Source organism: Lagenorhynchus albirostris, chromosome 6 (genome assembly GCF_949774975.1).
Source record: "Lagenorhynchus albirostris chromosome 6, mLagAlb1.1, whole genome shotgun sequence".
In the NCBI taxonomy this organism is placed as follows: domain Eukaryota; kingdom Metazoa; phylum Chordata; class Mammalia; order Artiodactyla; family Delphinidae; genus Lagenorhynchus; species Lagenorhynchus albirostris.
Window position 1 is genome coordinate 64,735,530 of NC_083100.1, and position 23,519 is coordinate 64,759,048.

Below are 23,519 nucleotides of genomic sequence, written 5' to 3' on the forward strand. Positions count from 1 at the left end.
TCTGCCATCACCATGAGAAGGGCATGCTCAGAATCACATGCTCAGGTCACAGGAGAAGGATGAATCACCTACTACAGAGCTGTCCCAGCTAAGCACAACCTAGAATACAGCTCCCAGAAGACTTGCTGATACTTGAGTGAGGTCAGCCAAGACCAGCAGAAGCACCCAGTTGATTGGGGAGAGGCACCCGCATCATCTTTGAGTAAGAGTTTAAGTGTTAACCTATAATAGGGAGGAATGGGCCACTTCCATAGGCTCAGGTCGTTCAGAGGAATCTGGGGTTTCAACATTTTTGGTTGCATCAGCCAACTTATCTCCATCCATGTTCTGGATCCCATTCTTTTCCAAACAAGTCCCTGACCTTGGCAAAAACTTTAACCTTCCATGGGGCTCAGCTACTCTTACAATTAAACCACATTTAGCCTTTTATTGTTGATTACTACTTTCAGTGTTCTGTTAATTTTTCCCCACAGAGTGACAGGGCTTAACAATGGCCACTCAGTTCCATTTTCATTGCAGTAATTGCTATTTCTCCTACACATCTGAAATATCTGACATATGGTACCAGCTAGGGATTTGCTTCAATCAGTATAGCCATTCTAGTTCAACAATGCTGGGATTTTTAACAATTGCACTGCCATCTTGTGCCCAGTGTCAGGCAGCAAATATTTTACCTCCAAAATATCATGCCAGTGTCTGCTTTCTTGGGCCACTCCTAGCACCAGCTGGTCCAGGTTGTGTTCTCAAAGACATTGATTCTGAGACAGAGATTAATGTTGGGGATGTTTTATCAGGGTGTGCTCTTGGTTCCAAGGGCAGGGAAGGGATGGGGAAGAAGGCAGATTGGGCAGAATGAGAAGTTGAGTTGTGTTGTAGGCTCAGTAGAGACCTCAGCCAACCTTACAGGGAGAGTGACATTGGAGTGACCCTTCAGATTTGTGCCGGGTTGTCCTTTCATTGATCATTACTGAATACAGTCCATGTTGAGGGAAGTGGCTCTCTTTTGCTAGACCAATCCTGGCAGGGGTCTGAAAGAGAAGAGGTTTCTGTGGGCAGTACTTCCAGCATCTGGGGAAGTAAATCCTTCATTCCTGCAGGGGGAATCTTGGCTGTGCATAGTAGAATCCACAACCACATAATTACATCGAAGTAAATTATGATTATGGCAGTTTAGCTTTCAAATCCCCAAATTTCCCACCTGTTTATTTACTACTACTTTGAAGTCTTTCAGTTTAAGAGAACTCTTTGTGGTTATATGTTTTCCTGGGTTGGTTCCCTCTATATCCATAAGCATCAGCTGTAATTAATGGGTTTTTTTAATGTATTTTATTCCAGTCTGAGAGCTTATATGGAAGGTACCATGATTTATTCTTAAAAAGAAAAATCACTGTGCTAACACATACCAAGGGTTCCATAATATTTGTGGAATGGCTGTTGACTAGGGCACCACAGTCTATATTTGTCAGGCTTTCTATCCATCAGTTTACTTTCTACAAAGAGGTACTATATTAAAAGATAATGATCCTATTGTAGACAATCTACAACTATTACTTTCCCTCTATCACTTCATTTGCATACAAATATCTAAAGTTTTAAAATTTCTCATAATATTTTAGGGGGGAAATATCCATGGTAAATGAACCTTGTTAGGTAGCTTAAATTAGCCTTTCCAAAAGACTCCATCAAATCTGAGATTAAATTACTTTTAGATTATATTTATCCAAAAATATTTCTTGTCTTCTATTAGAGATAATTTCCATGGGACTGAGACTCCAAATTCTTCAGTACCTCTCATATGCTCTCACGGCTCTTATTTTGAATCTGAGTATTACATTCATTGCCTATTTCTGAACTCCATGTAAATTCAATTTTTCTAAAGTAAGATTTTATATTACTGTTAATACCTGCAGATTTTTAAACTTTTACATTAGATATGGAAATCACACTTAGTTCTCAATAGCATTTCCAGAGAGGAGAAAATGTATTGCACTTCTCTTTCACTGCAACATCTGTGATTGTCTTTTATAAGTTCATTTTCTTAGCAATGGGAAAACTTTTCTCCTCCTCAGTTGGATAGTAATTAGTAGCCAGTTACTAAAACATAGCAGAGAAAGTATTATTTTTCTATCTTCCAGTTCCTTAAAAAATTAATGTGCCTTTAGAAATTACTCTAGAGATGTTTATAGAGTATTGTTAGTCTGGGGAAAAATATGGCAGCTGCACATGTTGGTTGCACATTAGGGACTGGGTAGTAGGTGTGCATTCTGCAGTATTATTGCACTGTGGGAAAACCATTGTCCTAAACCAAAGAATGTGCTGCCTAGAGTTCCAAATCTCTCGCAAGGGTTGATTGTGTGGAAGCTGAAAAAGATAATTCAGCACAGTTTTCTGGGTAACAGGACATTTTTATAAGATTCATTGGAAGGTCCAGTCTTGAAAAAATAATGCAAAACCCCTTACATGCTAAGCGCTGCCATCATACAGCCTCCTCTGGTAAAGCACTTGGTCTATCATGAGCCCATTTTGATTCCTTTGAAAGAGAATTATTTTCCTGGAAATATTAATTTTTATAGCATAAATCTATATATGACATAGTTCTGTGATATAAATCCCAAGTGAAAAATTATTGGGGAAGTTGTTTCATAATATTAATAGATGTATTTTAAAAAGACTCAAGGTGAAAGGGGATTACTGCTGTTATGGACTGAACTGTGTCCCCCTAAAATTAATATGTTGAAGTCCTAACCCCCAGTATCTGGAAAAGTGACTACATTTGGAGGTTGGGTCTTTGAAGTGATAATTAATGTAAAATGAGGTCATTAAGGTAGGCCCTAATCCAATATAACTGGTGTCATTATAAGAGGAAGAAATCTGGACACATACCCATACAAAAGAAAGACCATGACAGAAAGAAGATGACCATTTGTAAGCCAAGTAGAGAGGCATCGGAAGAAACCAACTTGCCAACTTGATCTTGGACTTCAGCCTCCAGAATTGTGTGAAAATAAATTTCTGGCTGTTTAAGCTATTCAGTCTGTAGTATTCAGCTATGGCAGCCCCAGCAAACTGACACCCTGTCTGCAACAATAAGAAAACTTGCTGTATTTTGGATTTGTGTGTTTATCTGTACTTTAGTTCCTAAAGCTTGCTATTTATTTAGCTGAAAGATTTTGTCATAGAGTGAAACAATACTCATTACTAAATAAAACAATATTTGGACTTCTACGTATATCTGAATTTTTAAAAAGTCTTACATGTCATCTAAGGAAGGTGATGAAGTCAATAATTAAGATATTTCTGATAAATAAGATTTTAAAACAATATGTTGTTGATTGAATGAAGGGTAAACAGAAGAACAGTTCATATTTTTCTATTGTTTTCCCTGATATGCACCTTAGCTTATTTTAATCCCAAGTTTTAATATAACTGAACAGTGGACTGGGCTACAAAGATTAAGTGGGCAGAGTCCCAAGGTAGAATTTTTATAAAGAAAGGCACTTTTGTAAAAGCACAGCTGACATTAAGAAACTATATCTTAAGATACTATGTCATGATCATTCATCAATTATTTTTTCTCTATGGAAACATTTGTGTAATTTCAGCATATATGATTGTAGGTATAATGCTGTGTCTTTAAGAATATATGAAGAGCAGTGCAAAAGTGCACTAATTCAATTTAAACAATAATTTTGCTACTGTAGCCCCACAGCTTACTATTTTCTTGGCAGACTCTCACAGTATTCAATTAAATTGAGTAAAAATGTCCCCACAAAAGGTATATGTTGAAGCCCTATCCCCCAATGTGACTGTATTTAGAGGTAGGGCTGTTATAGAGGTAATTAAAGTTAAATGAGGTCCTCGGAGAGGGGCCCTAACCCAATAGGACTAGTGTCTTTACAGAAAGAGGAAGAGACATCAGCAGTGCACCTGCACAGAGGAGAGGCCATATGAGGACAGAGTGAGAGGGCAGCCATCTTTAAGTCAAGGAGAGACGCCTTAGGAGAAACCAATCCTGCTGACACCTTGGTCTTGAACATCCAACCTCTAGAACTGTGAGAGTAAATTTCTCTTGTTTAAGCCATCCACTATGTGGTACTTTGTATGGCAGCCCTAGCAAACTAATAATGTCTCAGGTATCTGTTGAGAACATACTAACAAGAGAGAATCGTTATAATTTCTAAAAAGAGCGAGTTTTCAACACTGCATTTTGGTTTGGACAGGCAATGGTCTGTGCTTATGTAGGAAAATATGGGATAAGGCCTGTTTCATATACGTACATTCTATATCACCAGGAAGCAGCTCATTTATATTCATGTTAGTTTTCTTCTTAGAATCATCAAATGTATTTGAGGAAAGGCAAATTCAGCAGAAAATTCAGAAGCCAAATCTTCTGTTTTCCTAACAGAAAAAATTAATATCCATTAATTAGGATAAGAAAAAAATCTGACAAAATGTAGTGATATCGCTTGTATGTTTATCAATTGCATATAGTAAGCAATTAAAAATGCAATTGGCATAATTCATTTAAGTAACTTCTAAAACCTTTCCAGTTCATTTGATTTCTGAGTATGAACTCCACATTAATTTGAAGAAAACTGATATTTTTCATTACATGTTTATAGACATGTTCCATGATAGTTTAATGTAGGTAATTAATTAAAGAACCACAGTACCGTTTGTATCTTTACAGAAAGAGCAAAAAGGAGAAAGAATATTTTATATTTTCTAACAATACTGTGGCTTTGGTTTAGTATTTAATTTTTCCAGGAGCGCGTGTGTGTGTGTGTGTGTGTGTGTGTGTGTGTGTGTGCGTGCGTGCGTGTGTGTGTATTAAATATTTGGCCCAAGACAAATACTTCCTAAATCATGGAAAACATACATACTTAGAATGACAATATGTATGGAAAAAAGAAACACAAGTGTTTTGGTTTGCACCCCAGGTGGTTTAATTTTATTTCAGCAGAAATTATAGAGGAAGTTTAAGAACAGTGATAAATGTCAGCAGTATAGAATGTCACCAGTGATGTTATCTGGCATGTTGAAAAACAGAGCAATATACTTAAGTGCCGTTTGACAGGAAAACAGAGCCATGTTGTTTCATCTCTTCGTTCCATTCAGATTCAAACCAATTATGAAAAACAACGTATAGTGTAATACAAGGAATATTCCATTGTGATAGACATGAGATTTCTGAACGTTTACAAGTTCAACAAAAGGTTATCAGAATCCCCAAAGTCCTATTTCAGGGCATTGATATTTCTCGATGTCTGAGTGCAGACTGCAAGTGGCCAGAGATGTTTCACTCAGTGTCACTGTAGCACCTGTTCCTTTTAATTTGCTCTTCCACCGTGAGTTGTTCAAACTGGACCTCCACTGTGGGAAATGGAGGCTCAGCTGTAAATTCACTGCTTGAAGCGTCAAAACTTGTGTTTCCATTAATACGTGCTGCTCCTATTGTTTCACCATGCCAATGTCTGATGTCCTTCTCCAATTCTCTTAGATATAAACATGGCATATTTTTAATATGATCTACAGAATCTATTAAATTACTCTTAAAAATGTTCTCATTCTTCGTGGAAAAAGCAGCAATTTTCACAGTGTTAGACAAGAAGAACTGTAGGTTTTTGTTATTTGAGTGGTTTCCTTTGATATTTAAGATATTTGTATCAGAAGAGGGCATTGACCTTTTCCCCTTTACTATGATCCTGTCATTGAGGCCTGACTTGGGGACAGACTGCATAGGACTGCCAGCAGTAGCTCTGTCAGTCTGTTTATCAAGAGCCATAGCCAGTACATTCCCCGAGTAAGTCTTTTCAGATTCAAATACACCAAGTAACTCTGAGATTCTAGAAGCATTTTCTAAGTTTTCAGTTTGATATTCATTTGCAGTGTAGTGCGCTTCACTTGACAGGGGCAATAGATTAGGAAATTCTAAAATAGATGTCTTCTGCCTGCAATTATTCAGATATGACGCTGCTACATAATTGTTATTATTATTCTTATTCAAATTCTCTTTACGACTTTCTGGCACCACCTCATCATCAGTGTTAGTAACCTGTGAAACTTCTGTACCATCAGGTTCATTAGTTTTTTCATTTTTCTCCTTCTCAGCACTCTGCACAACCACATTACTGTTGTCATGAAGATCCATTTCACTTTTCCTCTTATTCTTTGTATCTTTGGGCTCATTCAGCTTATCTTGCACATTCTTATTTCCTTCCTTCTTCTCATCTTTTCTTGCTTCATACATTTCCATTTCTTTGATTCCTGTAACATCCACTTTCTGACACATGTGGATGGGCTGCAGACATGGTTGCAGGAAAGGAATGTTATCTTGTTCTTGTCCTTTATTTTCCACAGTTTTCTTGTGTTCTATCTGTGACTCACTTTTAAATTCAGCAGATGTAGAGGTTGTCATTTCTGGTGGCCATTTAGGTTTACTCATTTTGAGCTCCTCCTCAAGGGGGAAGGTTTTCTTAGGCATCTCCCTGGAAGGGGGCCAAATGATTTTTAATTTTCCCCTCTCCCCACATTTTCTCAAGTCATCCCTTTGCCCTTTACTGTTACCAGCATCTAAATGTTTATTAAGCTCTCCAAGCGTGGGGGTAGTTTCTGCATTGTTTTTACACATATTTGGTTCTTCATTGGGAGTAAAGTCAACTGAACTGCTTTGATTTTTGCAATTCCATCGATCTTTATGCTGTTTGTGTCCAAAACCTTCATCATAATTTCCTTTAGATTTGAAAAGTTGTTTAAAGTGAGGTTTACAATATATTTGTCCATGAAGCGATGCATAATTTCCCAAACTGCCAAAAAGAAAAAAAAAATTTAACATTCTAAATATACACTGCAAATTCATAAGGAATTAGGGAATTGATTATTTCAAGAATGAGTCAGAGATTCAGCACAATTAACTTACTGGCAATAGGAATGTGCTTATTAATTGAACATTCCTGTTAGATAATAGTCATCACTAATGCCCTACATGATACCTGTCTCGGAGTATTTAGAATTTCATGCTGTATGTCAGGTATTGGTATAATAGGTATTATAGTGTAAATGCATATGTAGTTATAGATGGTGTAAAATGATAGGACTAAGTCTTTGCTAACTCAGTGAATTGTGTGAGGGGTTTCAGTTTTCAATAAATCCTGAATAGCATACATGCAAAAATCAACTATTTGAGCTTCCTTGTTAACTGGATTTTGAATGAATTGGAAAGCATGCCTATGCAATTTTTTATCTTGTCTCTTTGGAGAGATTAACAAATAGAATGCCTGTTAAAATTAAAATCAAATTTAGTCAAAGGCAGCAGCAGCATTTTTTGAATATTTCTGAACCTCCACATAAAAACAGAAAGCAAAACTTAAAACCCATGGATAAAATTACAACAAAACTAAGTGACAAGGTATCCTCACCAACCCCAAAATACAAGGAGGCAAGGACAAACCAACAATAGCTACAAGACCAGCATAATAGTTACATCTGTATGGGTGACAGTAGAGGGAGAAATGAAGGTGTCTAATGGACCTGACAATATGAGACCACAAAATAGGCAATCAATATTTCCTGGAAAGTGTCACATGCCAATCAGAGAGCAGCAGCTGAAATTGGGAGGGGTTTTGCCCGTTTCAATAGCCAGTGAGTGCAAAGGCCCTGTGGTAGGAAAGACTGAAGAGCCTAGTGAAATCAAACTCAAAACTGACCCACTGAGATCCCCTCTTAGAACAAGACTCTACCCTGAGAAAAACAATTACAGGAGTGGAATCAAAATTGAGTTGGATAATGATAACAGAAATGAAAAGAAGGTCCCAATCAACATGGGGGAGAGGATCCAAGGCAGGAAATCCAAGAAGTCAAGCCACCATACTTTTTTGAACAGTATATGAAAACCAGGAGAGGCAGTTCTGTGAAGGTGGGAAAACCATCCTGAATTTTGCTTCCTTCCAAGATTTGTATAAACTAATTCCATATAAAAATGAGCAACAGGAAAGTGTCAAGGCCAAATAGTATATGAAGCTATTATAAGAAATGAAAGAATAAAGAGCATTATAATATCATTGCAGACAATGAAAACATGCTAGAAAAATGTGTTCTCAAAACATCAAAAATTTAACCTAATATTTCAAAATGAGCTAAAAGACGTTAAGAAAATGATAAAAGACCTGAAAGAACAGCATGAATTGTAATTAGAAAAAGTCAGAAACAAGGTATCAGATACCAGGAAGAAAATAGAAGTAAAAGGAAAAAAATCAAGTATGTCAGCAATTAAAACTAAATTAAAAGACATATAAGAGCAAATCCATAGAAAGCATCTTAAGAAAAACAGGAAAATCAAAAGCTGAAAATTTATAATCATAAATGAAAAAGGAGATAAGGATTTGAGAGATAATAGGAGCTCCTGAAGAAGAAAATAATGAAACAAGTTAAATATTAAAAAGCTATAATTTAAGGAAACTTTCCCAATATAAAAAAGTATGAAACTACATATTGAAAGAGCACACTAAATAACTGACACTATTGATCCAGAATGACCAATACCACGAAGTATTCTAATAAAATGACTAGGTTTAAGAAAAAATCCTTTGTGTATCTAAAAAGAAGAAAAGACCGTATTACTTATAAGGGCAAGAAAATTAGATTATTATCAGACCTTTCCAACACTTCATGCCAGAAAAAAAAGAAATAATGCATATAAGATACTCAATGAAAGAAAATGTAAACCAAAAATTTTACTTTCTGCAAAACTTACCTTCCATTGTAATGATCACAAATTGTTATCAATACATAAGAACTCAAGGAATAAAGTTTCTATGAGCCTTTTCAGAGGACTCTACTTGAAAATAAGCTTGAACAACCAGAATGACTATGGAAATGTCAACATAAGGACAGTTCACAAGCATTAAATAAATTGTTATCTATAAACTGAGATGAAATGAGGGCAAAGAGGGAGATAATATGACATGCATTGGCTACATACTATGACACCAAAGACATAGTAGGACAATTTTAAAAAATGGGGTGTGGGTGATCAGAGGGGCAAATGCAATTCTTTAATGCTTTGGTAATCAAATCAGTGGTGCTGATAAATTTGTGATTCCAAAACTTGTTGTCCAAATGAATATGGGAGAGTCTAATTCTGTTATCTCCTTTTCCTTTGAGAACCGGAAGCCCTGAAGTGGAAGAAAGGAGGTCCAGATGTAATAGAGAAGAGGCTAAGCAAAAGGAATGCAATTTTGAATTCAATTTGGAAATATCACTATGAATTCATGATATATTTTTTCTTTATATATAAATATTTACTAGCTCTTAACACTAAAAAAGCTTAGAAATAGTGATCAACCCAGTAGAAAGAGCATCAAGATTGTAGTCTTGAAATATCATTTCTCACTAAAGGAAATCAAGGCTTGGAGAAATAACTGGTTCCAGTAAATGGAACAGTAAATGCACAAGAGGAACATGGGACATCTAGTCCTATCAGATAATGAGGAAGCTATCACAGATTACTAAGGTCCTGTCAAAAGGACTCAGGAGACAACTTGAAGTGGCTTCCACTGGCCAGGGATAGAATAACTGGAGTTTCAGTAATGATGATAATTGCATCTGATTGAAACCAGTCGAATATGTGTAACTCTGTGAGTTTATAAAGACATTAAAATATTTTAAAAGTGGTTATCTCTAGGTGGTAAGAAACCATTACATTAAATTGTTAAATAAATAACTGATACATTGACAAAACTGGTAAATAAAGGGAAAGAACTATGTACTTATTCTGCCTTTCCTTTATCAGTTGTACCCCTGTGTAACCAAATAGCAAATGAGGGGAAGCATCTTCCATAAAAGTATTCTTATCATGAAAAAGGAAGAACAAAATTAGAGTATCAGCATTTTGCAAACATCAATTAATGGATATAGGTATTAAGCTTCAATACCTGCTATGATCACAAAATGAGAAAAGCAGACTCCCTATGTTCTTTCAAAAGGAATCTAATCTTAGTTTAAACTAGAACCTAGATTCAGCTGACAGTCTGTTGAAAATACAAAGGATAAAGGAGCATGTGAACTGCACTGTGAGTGTGCAATCAGCAATTCCAGACTGTGGAAAACTCTACCAGTCAAATATCCTGGGTCCTTCACAAATAGATTGTAAGAAATGAAAGGAATGGATGGAAAGTCTATAGATTAAAAAGACGTGAAAGACATATCAGAGTTTTAAAAACGGACAAAACTAGAGTATAGAATCTCAGAAAGCACATTTGGATAAATAAAACTATAAAAATGCAAGGAAACAATTACTACAAAGGATACCATTTACTCACACGCAAGAGACAGATTGTGTTTGGGTGGGGCCCAGGGAGGAAGGAGCTTCTGGAATAACTAGCAATGTCGTATTTCTTGACCTTGACAGTGGTTACAATATGTTTACTTTATAATAATTTAGTGAGCCACGTACTTGCTTTGTTTGTTTTTTTTTGTATTTGTGGGTTTTTATATCATGATTTTTTAAAATAGCAGTCATTGAATAAATATTTTTGAGTCCTTATTGTATATCTGTGTTCACTAGGTGTTGGCAAGACAAACATTAATACATTTCCTACAGCCAGTGACAACTACATTAGACTGTGTTAAGAACGGGGCAAGCACAGGGGATGCTGTGATCCACACAGGGGAGTTAAAGCAGGTTTCGTCAAAGACATAAAGTCTCAGTTGAGATTTGAAGAATGAGTGGTTATTAGCTGGGTGGAGAGCTGGGAGAGAGGCATGGGAAAACTCCTCCAAGGAGCAGCAATAACATTTGGACAGCTAGATGTGAGAGAGAAAAATAATGATTTTGGGGAACTGAAAGAAATTCATGAAAAGTAACATGCAACAGGAGGAAGGGGTGTTGGGAGATGAGAAGGGACAAGATCCTGACGTGCCTTTTAGTTCATATTTAGATGTTAATTTTGGGGAGAGAGGAAGCCATTATATGTTTTAAACTGAGAAGGGCTCTCAGATTTGCATTTTAGAAAGATCATTCCCCCTGCACTACGGAGCATGCCACTGGGGCAGGTTGGTGGTGGTGAGAGTAACACTTGATTTTTCTTATTTATGTGATCTCCATGCTGGGACAAAAGGGACCCTTCTGGATTTGATTAAGAAAGCAAAATGTCAAAAGGAAAAAGGTCACAGCCATCCTGAGCAACACATAACAGAACATGATCACATTCCTGTTTGTTGTTGTTTTAACTGATGGCAACAGGATCTGGAAAAGTTGACATCTTTCTAGAGACATGATGTTATAAGTATACTGCAGACTGTTCAGATATTTGTGCCCCAGACCACAAAACATTTTACCTCAGTTTACTGTTGCAATGGTGGCAGCGGAAACAGGATTTATGAAAACTCTGCCTGTCTGCTACTAGGCGCTCCATTGGATAAACCGTCTTCTGACAAAGTATACATATTTCCTTGTCTTGGAGTTGCAGTTTCTAAAAATAAAAATTTATAAAAGCTTATGTAATATTGTCTTCAGTCACATGGTTAAAACAAAACAAACAGCAACAGCATATTAAGTGGCCATGCAGTTAGAGTAGAAAGCGCTAACACTACTGCCCTGGCTCCTCCGGATGCAGGGCATCCCACCATCAGGTTTAAGGTCCTGGTACAATCAACCTTATTCTAGTGTCTCTATTATTTATACATCGTAAAAGCGGATTTTATTATTTAAGGAAATAATACATGAGTATAACGTGTTCATTAACTTTAATACATTCAAAAGAAAATATATAGGGAACTCAGCCATGAGGAGCCCAGCACTTATCATTCTAAATAACTCGGCATTCCATATATATAAAGGTTTACACCTAACTTGGTCCAAAGTGTTTGTTTTTAAAGCATTCTGAAGAGATTTTCCCGAAACATATACATATCTTTTTCAGCTGATACTGTGTTTGTTTAGACATTTTCTTGATGGCTTAGTGTTGACTCTCTAACACCAGTTCTTTTTTTTTTTTTTTTTTTTTTTTGCGGTACGCGGGCCTCTCCCGTTGCGGAGCACAGGCTCCGGACGCGCAGGCTCAGCGGCCATGGCTCACGAGCCCAGCCACTCCGCGGCATGTGGGATCTTCCCAGACCGCGGCACGAACCCATGTCCCCTGCATCGGCAGGTGGACTCGCAACCACCGCGCCACCAGGGAAGCCCTAACACCAGTTCTTAACTTTCAGATGAGCCTCCTAAGTACACTGAAATGTTCAGGGCCATTTGTCCTCAATCTAAACGGCTTAACATTTTATGTCTCTGGGGATTCTTATATCTGCCTCTTATGATTTTCCTCCCTGTACCTACAATCACATGCTGCTGCTCGCATGTGAATGCCAGCTCCTATGAATAATAGTAGTTATATTACTAACCAGTGTTTGTATAATGGTTCAAAACTGACACAGAACTTTCACCGGAGTATTGTTTTGATCTTCACAACAATCCTGTGAGAATAAGTAAGCTTTCATAGTAGTTATATACAAGAGCATATAGGCTCAATGTTCTTTATATAAAAAAAGTACATACACTTTAATGCTTTGATGCTCAATTTTGGCTACTGAGAAATCCCCTTTGTTGATTTTGTTCTACTAGGAGACACACTTCTATATTTAATACCATTTTCCTTGTGTTTTTTGTTTGTAGTTATCTTAGAAACTGAGCATTTGAAATTAATTAGACAGCTTTGCTTAATTATGCCAGAAGCAAGTACGTTAAGAAATCATATTAACCTGATAAACTAGACACATATGTTGCAAATATCATAGAGGCAGAATTATTAGTTTCAGCAGTTTTTATTTTTAAACTTGCTATTTCAGTCTGTCCAAAAGAATGCACTACATTAATTACGTCAAGTCTTTTTATTGTGAGGTTTCATTAATTGTAAAAAGCAGGAAAATATAAAGAAATGAGCTGTTCTCTGACGTTAAAAAATTTGTACTAAGTTCATACGTTTTAAATCTCCCTCCTTCCAAATATAATCATATTTTAAAATTATTGTCCATGTTCATCTGTGAATGAGGCCAATTGAGCTATAATTTGGGGTTTAAAAAAGGTGAAAAAATCATTTATAGAAAAAAAAACAGTGGCAGTAGAGAAAGCTAATTCCATCCAACTCAGTAACAATAATTTATATACAAAAGGTCTAATTCCATACCTACACTTTTGTCAGAGATCCCAATCAATAAAAATCCTTAAAACACATATGAAGAGTGTAAGTTGTTTCTTGGATTATTAACAGGCTGTGTTGAATTCCAGCTCAAACACCACTTACGTCTGACAGTTAAAAATCTGTCAGTAGTAGGTCAAGGAATATTATTTAATATTGTCTGTAACAAGTGGTTGAAATAATAACTTTTCATAAGACATATTCGTAATGTGCTAATGGTATACAATGATTAATAAATATATAGTTCCATATAATAGTTAATACTATCACAATAACAATTATTATTATACCTGCTGCTTTATCCAAAGCCTTATTTACGTTGACAAACACAGGTCTCAATAATCTATATAGTAGTATTTGTTACTCTCACAAAGTGCTGGTGAATCATATTAAATTCCTTTGTAAAGAGAAAGTAGTAAAAGCAAGCATTGTAAAAGGAAGGATATCAACAACCAGGGAAAGCTGTTAGTTTTAGGTTATGTTGTTTAGTACTTTCCAGGTACTCTTTTAACTGCAAATCGTCTTAGTTATGGAACAGGTGCCTTTAAATGGGTTAATCTTACTTCACTCTTTGCAAGCTCATTTACCACTCATAAATGCAGATTCCTCTTGGAAGGTGGTTTCCATCTCAGTTGCAGAAGCATCTGAGGTTGCATATCCCAGGTTTTTAAAAACTCTTTCACTCTCCTGCCACGTCTGTTGAAAATTCCTCCTGAGTTCTGTAGGTGAATCAGAAACATCTAAAATATGGCCAGCGATGACATCCTCATAGGTTGGTGGGGCGTGCTTAAAGTCAAAGGCGGATCTGCCAGCTTCTGAGCCTTGTGATGAAGAGACCATCATCCTCGACCCAACAGCTTGACTCTCAAATGCATCCACACCTGAGAAAAGTTCACTTGGAGATCTTGTTTCAGAGCAGATGCTGGGCGGCTTAACAGGCATCGTTTCTTGCAGCTCTCTAGGATGATTGTGAGAAAAGCCGGTAAAGCTAGCGCTTTCTAAAGATGATAATCCAAATTCCTCCTTACAAAATGTACGACTTTCTTGTTTTATATTATGGTTTGCTTCTCCATTTGCATAAACTCTTCTATTTGACTTTGCGTCAAAACCTAGGCCATCCTCAAATCCCCTGAACCATCTGTTTATTTCATTTTCATGGTCATTCATGACATTTTCAGCCACTTGAGCAGTCCGGTTGGCGGCTTCATACCTCTGCACGTGCTCTGATAGGTGAGGTTTTTCGACTTGGCGGATGATTTCGACTGCGTCAAAACTCACAGTATCTGGCACTCTGCGCTTAGTGGAATTTACTCCATCTTTGTGAACGTAAGTCGTCCTTTTCCCTACTTTCCTTTCTTCCTCTTGAGCTTCCATGGATTCTCTGAAGGAACCACTATCAGCGTGATTTACACTTATAGGTATTGTGATTGTAGGTGGAGAGATAGGTATTGTGATTGTAGGTGGAGAGTCCCTACCACGAGCCTCTATCTTAATTTGACGACGAAGTGTTGCAGGAGATGTGATGATCTCAGTCCTCTTCTCTACAATGGGCACCGGGGTTATGGATGAACCTGGGATGGTCCCCCTGGATAACTTCGCAGTGGTGTCTTTGAGTTTGACAAGCTGTTCAGAGTGACTCTTGGGTGGAGACGGGGAGGTATTTGCTCTGAGAATTCTAGGTGGTTGTGACACAAGTCTTGGTGATGGTTCAGCAAAACTGTCCTTTTCAGGGGACTGGGAAAGCTTATCCTTAGCAGAGGTTTCTGTTTGCCGTGCAGTAGACTCGATTGTTATGAAAGTTGGTGATGGCGGGCGTGTTTTTAAAGAGGGAGGAGAAGTCTTGGCATCAACTAGTTTAATCTCCTGATGGGTTTTCACATGATGCTGAGCAGTTGCTTCTTGATGAGTTGCTACTTGGTGGTGCTCTGTTTTTTCTACAATTGTATTTTCTTTCTGCTCAGTGTTTTTATGATAGCTGACATCAGCATTAGACACTTTAGATAATGTTTCATTAACACTAGTAGCTTTATTTCTCTGCTTTCCTGCTTTAGAGGATATCATGGCTGTTTGAATTATATTTTCACAGGACACAAGCCTATCCTCTGCCTGAGTTTTAATGTGCATTATTTCTTCTTTGATTTTTTCTATGTTATTCTCCATAGCAATGCGAAGTCCATATTCTCTTTTTTCTTCACTTAATAGCCATACTGGAATAATATTTAAGAGCATCTGAAATGTTTTAATGCCATTTTTATCTGGCTCTGCTTCAAACTCTTTTACCCTAGACAAAATCTGTTGTAGTTCTTCACGTTTTCTCAAGAATTCCAATATATTTACAGCACATTTTCCATCATCCCGCTGGGATTCTCTCACAGAGGAAAATAAAGATTTGTCCTGTGTCATCTCTTGCTTTGAATCTTTAGTGTCAGAAAAGACTTGTTTCTGTTGTATGCCCTTGACGCCAAGACATTTTTCTTCCTGCAGATTATTACATGGCGGGGGAAACTTTTTATGTTCACCTTGACTTTCAGAAGTCTGTATATATGTTTGGTGAAAATTCTGAGTCTGTGAATCAAGATGTGCATCAGTAACCTTTTGTTTGACTACCTTCTGGGCTGATTTATTCAAATGTTCTTGTTTTCTTTCAACTACTAGTTTTTCTTTCTTTGGACCAATCATTGGTGGTCCCGGAATTGTTTCTTTACTTCCTGGAAGTTTCCCACTCTCAGATTCTCTAAATTCTTTTTGCTTCTCATGAAATATATTGAGCTTACTTTCATGGCTTTTCTCTGTGGATTCTGTAGGCAGTTTTACTGTTACTGTCTTCTCCTTCGTCGGTAACTGATAATATTTTTCAGCCACCAATTGCTTATTGCTACATTCAGTCCTTGCTTCTGTTTTCTCGGTTTCCTGGTACTGTTGTTTGGTAACGGTTTGAACATCAACTTCAGCTTGCTTTTCATGGCTTTCAGAGCTGTGGTTTGTTTCATTTAACTTACGGTCTAGAGTTGGAAGCTTGATGGTTTTAACTTTGAAACTGGGGGAAACTGGTTTGCTTTGGGGCAAGTGCAACTGCTCCAGATACTTCTTCTGTTGTGTTTGCTGTGTCCTACATTCTTGGTGACTCTGTTTAATTTCACGAGCTGATTTAGATTGGATCATGTCCCTTGAGCTCTGCAAAACTTCCTTTTTCATGGTATCTTTGTCTTCTGAGGCTGTTGGAACACGTTGGAGCCTCTTGGCAGTGAAAGTCACTGCTGGTGTTGTGGAAAGCTGGTTATCGGTACACACTCCTAGTACTTGAGACAGACTTCGAGAGACTGGGTTGGTTTGGGCCACAGTGACCCCTGAATCCATTCCAGCTAGGGGGACCTCCTCCTTTGTTTTTTGTAACAGCACTTCCTTTTTCAACTCTGATACGTTTTGATTTTGGCTTTCTGTTTTGACTAGGTTGTAGCAAGAACTCTCCTGTTTTTTCTGTTTTTCAAGTTCTTCTCTTTGTTGTCTGTATTTTTCTTCAGCTATCATTAAAGGCGTCTTAAATTTTCTCATATAAGGTTTTGGACTTTGCTGTCCTGAACCTGCTGGAAATGAATGAGATTTTACGAGAGGTGCTATCAGTTTTTCCTTGGGTGGTGAAGTTTCTGGAACTGTCTGTGAGAGAGAACTTGTAGAGTCCACAGATAATTGTTTTCTTTTATCAAGACTTTTTCTAGATACGTTCTGCTTTGTCTCTATGTGTTCACTGCTACTTGCCATTATTAGTCTTTTCTGATCCTTTGAGGGAGTAATTTTACATTCCATATCTGGTGGTGAATTTTCCAATTCAATTTTTGGGGAACTATGATTCTTCTTATCTGCTATCTGCTTGGGAAATTTGGGTTTGGGGAGTGTGGGAGGTGGCAAACGTCCTCCAGATTTTCCTGTTATGATTTTAGCCTGAGAGCTTGAGGCTTCTTCTTGGGAATATTGTATGAATGCTCCACTGTGCTTTTCTTGAACAGAAGAGGAGAGGAGATGTGCTGGTTTTAGAGATGGAGCTGGCGGAGGGGGAGGTGGTGGAAACATTGCTAGACATTCTCTTTCAAACTTCTCATCTTCTGGTGGTGGAGGAAGAGGGAGGCCTGGGAAATTCTCAAATTCAGCCTTTATCTTCTCTGTGGACAGTGAGGGAAGAAACACATTTTTTTCAGGCAACATCATGAAAGGAGGTGGAGGAGGAAGAGGAAATTCAATTTCAGCTGATGAATTGGAAGGTAGAGGAGGAGGTGGAGATGGAGGTGGAAGAGGGAACTCACTTTCTTTTGCATTATTTTCAGAGTTACAGTTGATTGGATTAAAGGACATTTCCATTGCCATTTTTAAGTCTTTGGAAGTATTTGTCTTCGTTAGAAAGTCCTGGCTTTTCAGATGAATATCAGTCTGCTTTTTGTCAGTTGCCTTAAATTTATTGTGGCTTTTTGGGGCGACTTTCACTTCTGTTACATTTGACATGTCTTGATCCACAGGCAAAGTCTGCCACACTGGTTGAGGGGTCACGTTCTTTTTCTTTATATCTTTATTAGAATATTGCATTTCTTGCTTTAACAGAGTCTGCTTCTGAAAGTCCTCTGAAACTTCACATGTTTCTCCAGCCACCTTGTTGACTGGACCCTGGGTTAAACTGGGCTTAGAGCTTTGTGTATCTGTTGATGTTTTAGTGTTTTTGGTATTTTTAGGACTCTTGTCAGGTAAAGCCTCAATCTTCTGGTGGTCATTCCTCACTTCACAAGTTTCAGTCTGTTGCTTTCCAATTGTTTTATCAATAGATTGGGTAAAGACAGCATCCTTCTTCTGTTCTCTCACTGTCTCTGATTCCTTGGTTTTTAGATGTTCCCTAACTGACACAGTTGAAGTCAGTTGTCCACTCACATGTTCATCTCTAAGATGTTGCTCTGTTGTGTTATCAGTCCAGATACCCATTCTGTCTCCTGATTCCAACACATTTTTAATAGCTTTGTGCTGTGAATTAGATAGCCTTCTAAGGTTTTTCTCAAGAGCATCATTGTTTTGTTCACGATCTATGACAATCTTTACGGTGCCCTTGGGGGCTTTTGGAAGATGAACCTCAGTTCTTTCTTCTCTTAAATCCCCATGACAAGATTTGCCTCTAGTTTGATTAAGAATGTCTGTTCCCCCCTGCCACCTGGCTGCTGGCTCAAATGGTCCTGGTCGTGGCTGAAGAACGCTTTTTTTGTCCCTCTGGACAGCCACCTGATGATTCTCGGTTTTCTGCTCTTCCTCAGATCCTACCATCACAGATTGCACATCTTCTTTGATTACACTTTTTTTATTTACCTCTTTGAAAGCTCTTTGTGCTTCTTTTAGGTTCCTTAATGATACTTCAAGGTCATCTCGGATAAGCTCCTTTTTCAGGATTTCCATCCTTGTGTTTGCAGTCTTTTCAAGGCATTCAGTAGCTTTCTCTATATCCCCAGGGATGACATCAGGCTGTTTAGATTCTTTCCATTTTTGGCTTGATTCCTTCAGTGACTTGAGTGTGGCCAGCATGTCACCTTTTATAATTTCTTCTGTTTTAGCCACTGTTTTCTGACTTATGGCCTGGCTCAGGGAATTTAGAGTTGACTTCAAATCACCTTTTATGATTTCTTCTTTGGGTAACTTACAAGATGTACTCTGAGGCTCTGTCAGAAAAACCTTAACTGTATTATGCACATCTCCTGGGATGATGCCAGTTTCATTAACAGTACGTTCAACCTCAGATTGCCTTTTCTTTAATAACAGTTTTGTACCTTCTACATCGCCACCAATTACATCTTCCTCTTTTTCTTGTTTCCTAGCTGTTAGTGTTTCATCTGACCATGTCTGGAGCTGTCTGAGATAATCCAAAGCTCCAGTTTCTATGCATGTTGTAAAAAACTGAACATTTCCCCTCTCAGAGGCATTGATTTTAGCCCTTTCAGATATTTTATTGTTTGATATGGAAGATAGCAAATTATGAATGGTACGTTTTACATCACCCCCTATTACTTCTTCACGCTTAATTGTGTCACCAGCATTTTCATGAAGAAGACAATAGATAGTCATGTGAACATCTCCTCTTTCATCTTCCTGAATCAAAATGCCTTTCTTTACAGATCCTTCCTCGGAGAACAGGTTTTTTATTGCTTGTTGGACATCACCACTCACTATCTCTTCTTTTTCAGCATGAAATTCTGTTGATCTGTTTAATAATTGAGTTTTGGTCAAATTAACGTTTCCCTTCTCTTCTTCACTAACCAAAATCTCTCTTTTCTTACAGTCTCTTTTGGAAAGTAGCTTCACCATTATACTTCTGAGGTCAACTCTGACGATTTCTTCTTTCTGTATCTCAGGAGAAGCTTGATTCAGGAGCTTGTATTTTGCCATTCGAATATCCCCAACTTCGTCAGCTTCGATGATGATTCCAGGAGACTCAATAACTTTTTGAGAGTAGAGTTCTTCTAAGGTTTCTTTAATGCTCTTGCCAATAACTTCCACCTTTTCTACCCTATTTTCAGTAAATTCATGAAGGGGTGTAGTTTCAAAGAGCCATGTAGTTGTCTTGACATCAGAAGGAGGGATTTCTTCCTTGGTGATTTTTGTGATGCTTTCATCTGCATCCTTAATAGAATCTAAAGTTTGGTTTTCAAAAAGCCATACTGCCTGCTTCACATCACCTTTCTGCATATCTTCCTGGGTGACTGTTTTGATATTTTCATATCCTGACCCTTCTCCTCTCAGCTCATCTAGAGTGTGGGTCTCAAATAGCCAAGTAGATGTTTTAACATTGCCCTTTTGTATTTCATTGACACTTACTGTTCTTATATAAGTCTTCTTATCCAAATTTTCAGACTCAAAGAATTGTTTACTTGTCTTTACATCCCCACCTTGAATATAGTCTGCAGTGGGCACAATACCATGTGGCTCTTTTGCAATCTGATCCAGTGGCTGGGTTTCAAATCTGTATCTGACAGAACTAACATCTCCCTTCTGAATGTCTTCTTGTGTGACAGATTTAATAACATACACAGTCTCTGATTCATTAATGGAGTCTAATGGTTTCGTTTCAAAAAGCCACCTTGTCCCTCGTACATCTCCATGAATTACCTCTTCCTTTTTAACTGTTGTCACTTCATGATAACACCCTTCTCCATCTTGAATTGCATAGAGTGGCTGGGTTTCAAAGAGCATTCTGTAGCTTTTTACGTCACCCTTTATTGCTTCTTCAGTAATTGTTTTCTTGGTGCTAATATAGTCAGATTCTTCTTTAATCTCGTCTAAAGAAAAGGTCTCAAAAATAAAGCACCCCTTTCTTACATCTCCACCTTGTATGTCTGTCACTGTCTTAACTAATTTATCACCTTCTTGGCTTTCTTTTATCATATCAATTGGTTGGTTTTCAAAAAGCCACCTGCAGTTTAAAACATTGCCTTTCTGAATATCTTCAGTCTTTAGGGTTTTGATCTTTTTCAAAACTTCCTCTGAACTGGAACTTATAGAATCTAAGGACTGACTTTCAAATTTATGCCGCAGGCTGGAGACATCCCCAGCTTGGATATCCATTTCCACGGCCTTGATTTCCTTTCCTTCTTCTCCTTTTATGCTGTCCAAATTTTCTGTCTCAAAAAGAAAGCATGCTGTACGAACATCCCCACCACGGATTTCCTCCTGTTTTACAGTTTGCAATTTGACTGTTGCTTCGGAGTCATCTTTTATGGAATCAAGTGACTGAGTTTCAAAGAGCCAAGTACAGGCTTTGACATCTCCCTTATGAATTTCTTCACTGCCAGTCATTAATGAAACTTTTTCATAAAGAGACTCCATTGGCTGCGTTTCAAAAAGCCATCTACAGGTTTTGACATCCCCTTTAATAATATCTGTAGCTTGTTCAGTTTTACTTTCTACTTCTTCCATATTACTAAAATATTTAATCGCATCAAGAGGTTGGGTTTCAAACAGCCATTTAGCAGATTTCACGTTCCCAGTCTGTATTTCTTGAGCAGATATTCCTCTAATTATCTGAAATTTATGAATGCTTTCATCAAACTGGTCAATGGGCCTTGTTTCAAAAAGCCACCTACAGCTTCTTACATCCCCTCTTAGGATTTCTTCTTGCTGGACTGTCTTTACTTGATGATATTTTCCAAGGTGATCTTGAATGGCATACAATGGTGTTGTTTCAAAGAGTGATTTATTTAACTCCACAGCACCTCTTGTGACTCCTTCCACCTCTATTTTATCCGATGCATCAAATTTAATTAAGTTGTTTGATTCAAAGATACGTGTGTAATTCCTTACATCTCCTCTGTCAACCTCTTCAAGTTTCACTGTTCGTACGTACTCTTTTTTATCTTCTCTAATCTCTTCCAGAGGTTGGGTTTCAAAAATCCATTTCTGGTGCCTAACATCCCCCTTTTCTTCTTCAGAAGTAGTAATTTTTTGAAGTTTTCCAACATCAGGGCTATCTTTTAACGCCTTTATTGGAAGTGTTTCAAATAAATGCTTAGTAGTTTGTACATCACCCCCTATTATCTCTTCAGACCTTAGAGGGTCTGCATCAGGAACTTCTTTTAGAATATCTAATGGCTGTGTTTCAAACATCCAACACTTTCTAGAGACATCTGTACCTATTACTGTTTCCTTTTCAATGATGACCTCTTCTGACTCTTCTTTGATTTTCTCCAAAGGTTGGGTTTCAAATAACCACTTTGCCCTACTCACCCCACCTTTGACATTTTCTTCCATGGATATTCCTCTGATGACTTTAATTTCTGTTATATCCTTGTTAATTGTGTCTAAGGGCTGTGTTTCAAACATCCAACGTGCTCTTCTCACATCCCCCTTTTCAACATCTTCTCTGTGAACGGTTTTAATTTCTAGCATTTGACCTGAACCATCTCTAATAACATATAATGGTTGAGTTTCAAAACACTTTATACTTCTCTTAACATTTCCCTTAATTTCTTTGAGCTCAGACCTGAGTTGCAGTAGGTGCACCTCATCTACTGAGTGAAGGTGTCTAAGTTGATCCAGATGTTGAGTTTCAAACATGTATCTCACAGTCTTGACATCCCCCCCGGTTATGTCCTTTATGGCAGTTACTACTGATTCTTCTTGACTTTGATGCATTTTATGCATTGAGTCTAATGGCTTTGTTTCAAACATCCACCGCGCTGTGCAGACATCTCCTCTGGCTAGCTCAGGAATTTTCTCAGCATTTTCTTCAGTGACAGAAGAATGATCCCCCAGAGTATCGATGGGTTGGGTTTCAAACATCCATGTTGTGTATCTCACATCACCACCAGCAATGATTTCTCGATCAGTGATGCCCTTGGAGATGTTATCTTCATCTGGAGAGCCATTGTTAATGGAATCTAATGGCTGATTCTCAAAGATCCATCTCATGGACTGCACTTCCCCCTTCAGAATTTCATCCCACTCCAAGTGTTCTCTTTCCGAGTTCAGACATTTTTGAGAACTGTCATTCGTATTTTCAAAAACGTACCGGGCTTGCTGCACATCTGCTGAAACTGAGATCCCCAGGTTCACTTGACGAGAAACAATCTCAGAAACCTCACTGATATAATCTTTTTCTAAGTTTTTTCTTAACTCAGGATGGATGTGTTTATATAAACGGTTTAATTCATACAAATTTCTTTGCTTGGAATATAATTCTTTGGGGACTGGTGGTATTCTAGGAGGGCTGGGGAGTTCAGGGGACTGGGAAAATGCTGTCACATCTATTGGAGTTTGAAGTATGTCAGGTGGGGGAGGAGGAAATTCTTCTGCCTTTTCCGAAGAAGTGGCATTAACTTGTGCCAGAGTCGAGGAAGTGGCACTGTGGTCACTGTATCTTGTGGTTGATGTTTCCTTCCTCTGGCTGGTTGAAGTGGAAGAAGTGGAAGAGGTACCCACAATTGATGATGGCTTTAAAGTCTCTTCATATTCATTTTCAATCTTTAAGGGAGAGAAAATCAAATCTTATAAAGATGAGTGTAGTGGTAGAGACTTTTTAGGCACTGCCATTCACCTGTCCACCTGCTATGACATCTGCACTGGGAACAACAGGTGGTATACTCCATTTAGAGACCTACTTAGGAGCAACAGTCAGTATTTGTTACTATCTGCCCTATAATCTATTTGCACTTTTTAGAGTTATATTCCCTATTCAATACATCAACGACTCAGTATTTTAACATTTACACGTAATCTTGATTATTTTTCCTCCTTTACGTAATGTGCTATGCAGAGTAATCTAGAGGGAAACAATAAAAGTCTTAAAGGACTTTTGAGGGTTGTTTTGTTTTCCTT

General features: G+C 37.8%; 1 protein-coding gene across 4 annotated transcripts in view; it reads right to left on the minus strand.

The window, feature by feature from the left end:
* Positions 1-1,303: 1,303 nt before the first annotated feature.
* The window catches only part of XIRP2 (xin actin binding repeat containing 2), a 72,377-nt gene continuing 50,161 nt past the window's right edge, over positions 1,304-23,519 (minus strand). The window contains exons 7-10 of one of the 4 annotated variants that reach the window (XR_009541168.1): positions 13,775-23,165; positions 11,338-11,471; positions 4,278-4,398; positions 1,304-3,078 (exon numbers count right to left, since the gene is read on the minus strand). Coding sequence is in view for 3 of the 4 variants with exons in the window: in XM_060152726.1 (XP_060008709.1) it covers positions 11,377-11,471; positions 13,775-23,165 (9,486 nt within the window). In the remaining variant the exon portion in view is untranslated. Of the gene's footprint in view, positions 3,079-4,217; positions 4,399-4,922; positions 6,807-11,337; positions 11,472-13,774; positions 23,166-23,519 lie in introns of those variants that run through there. The other 3 variants (XM_060152726.1, XM_060152725.1, XM_060152727.1) reach the window with 3 other exon arrangements.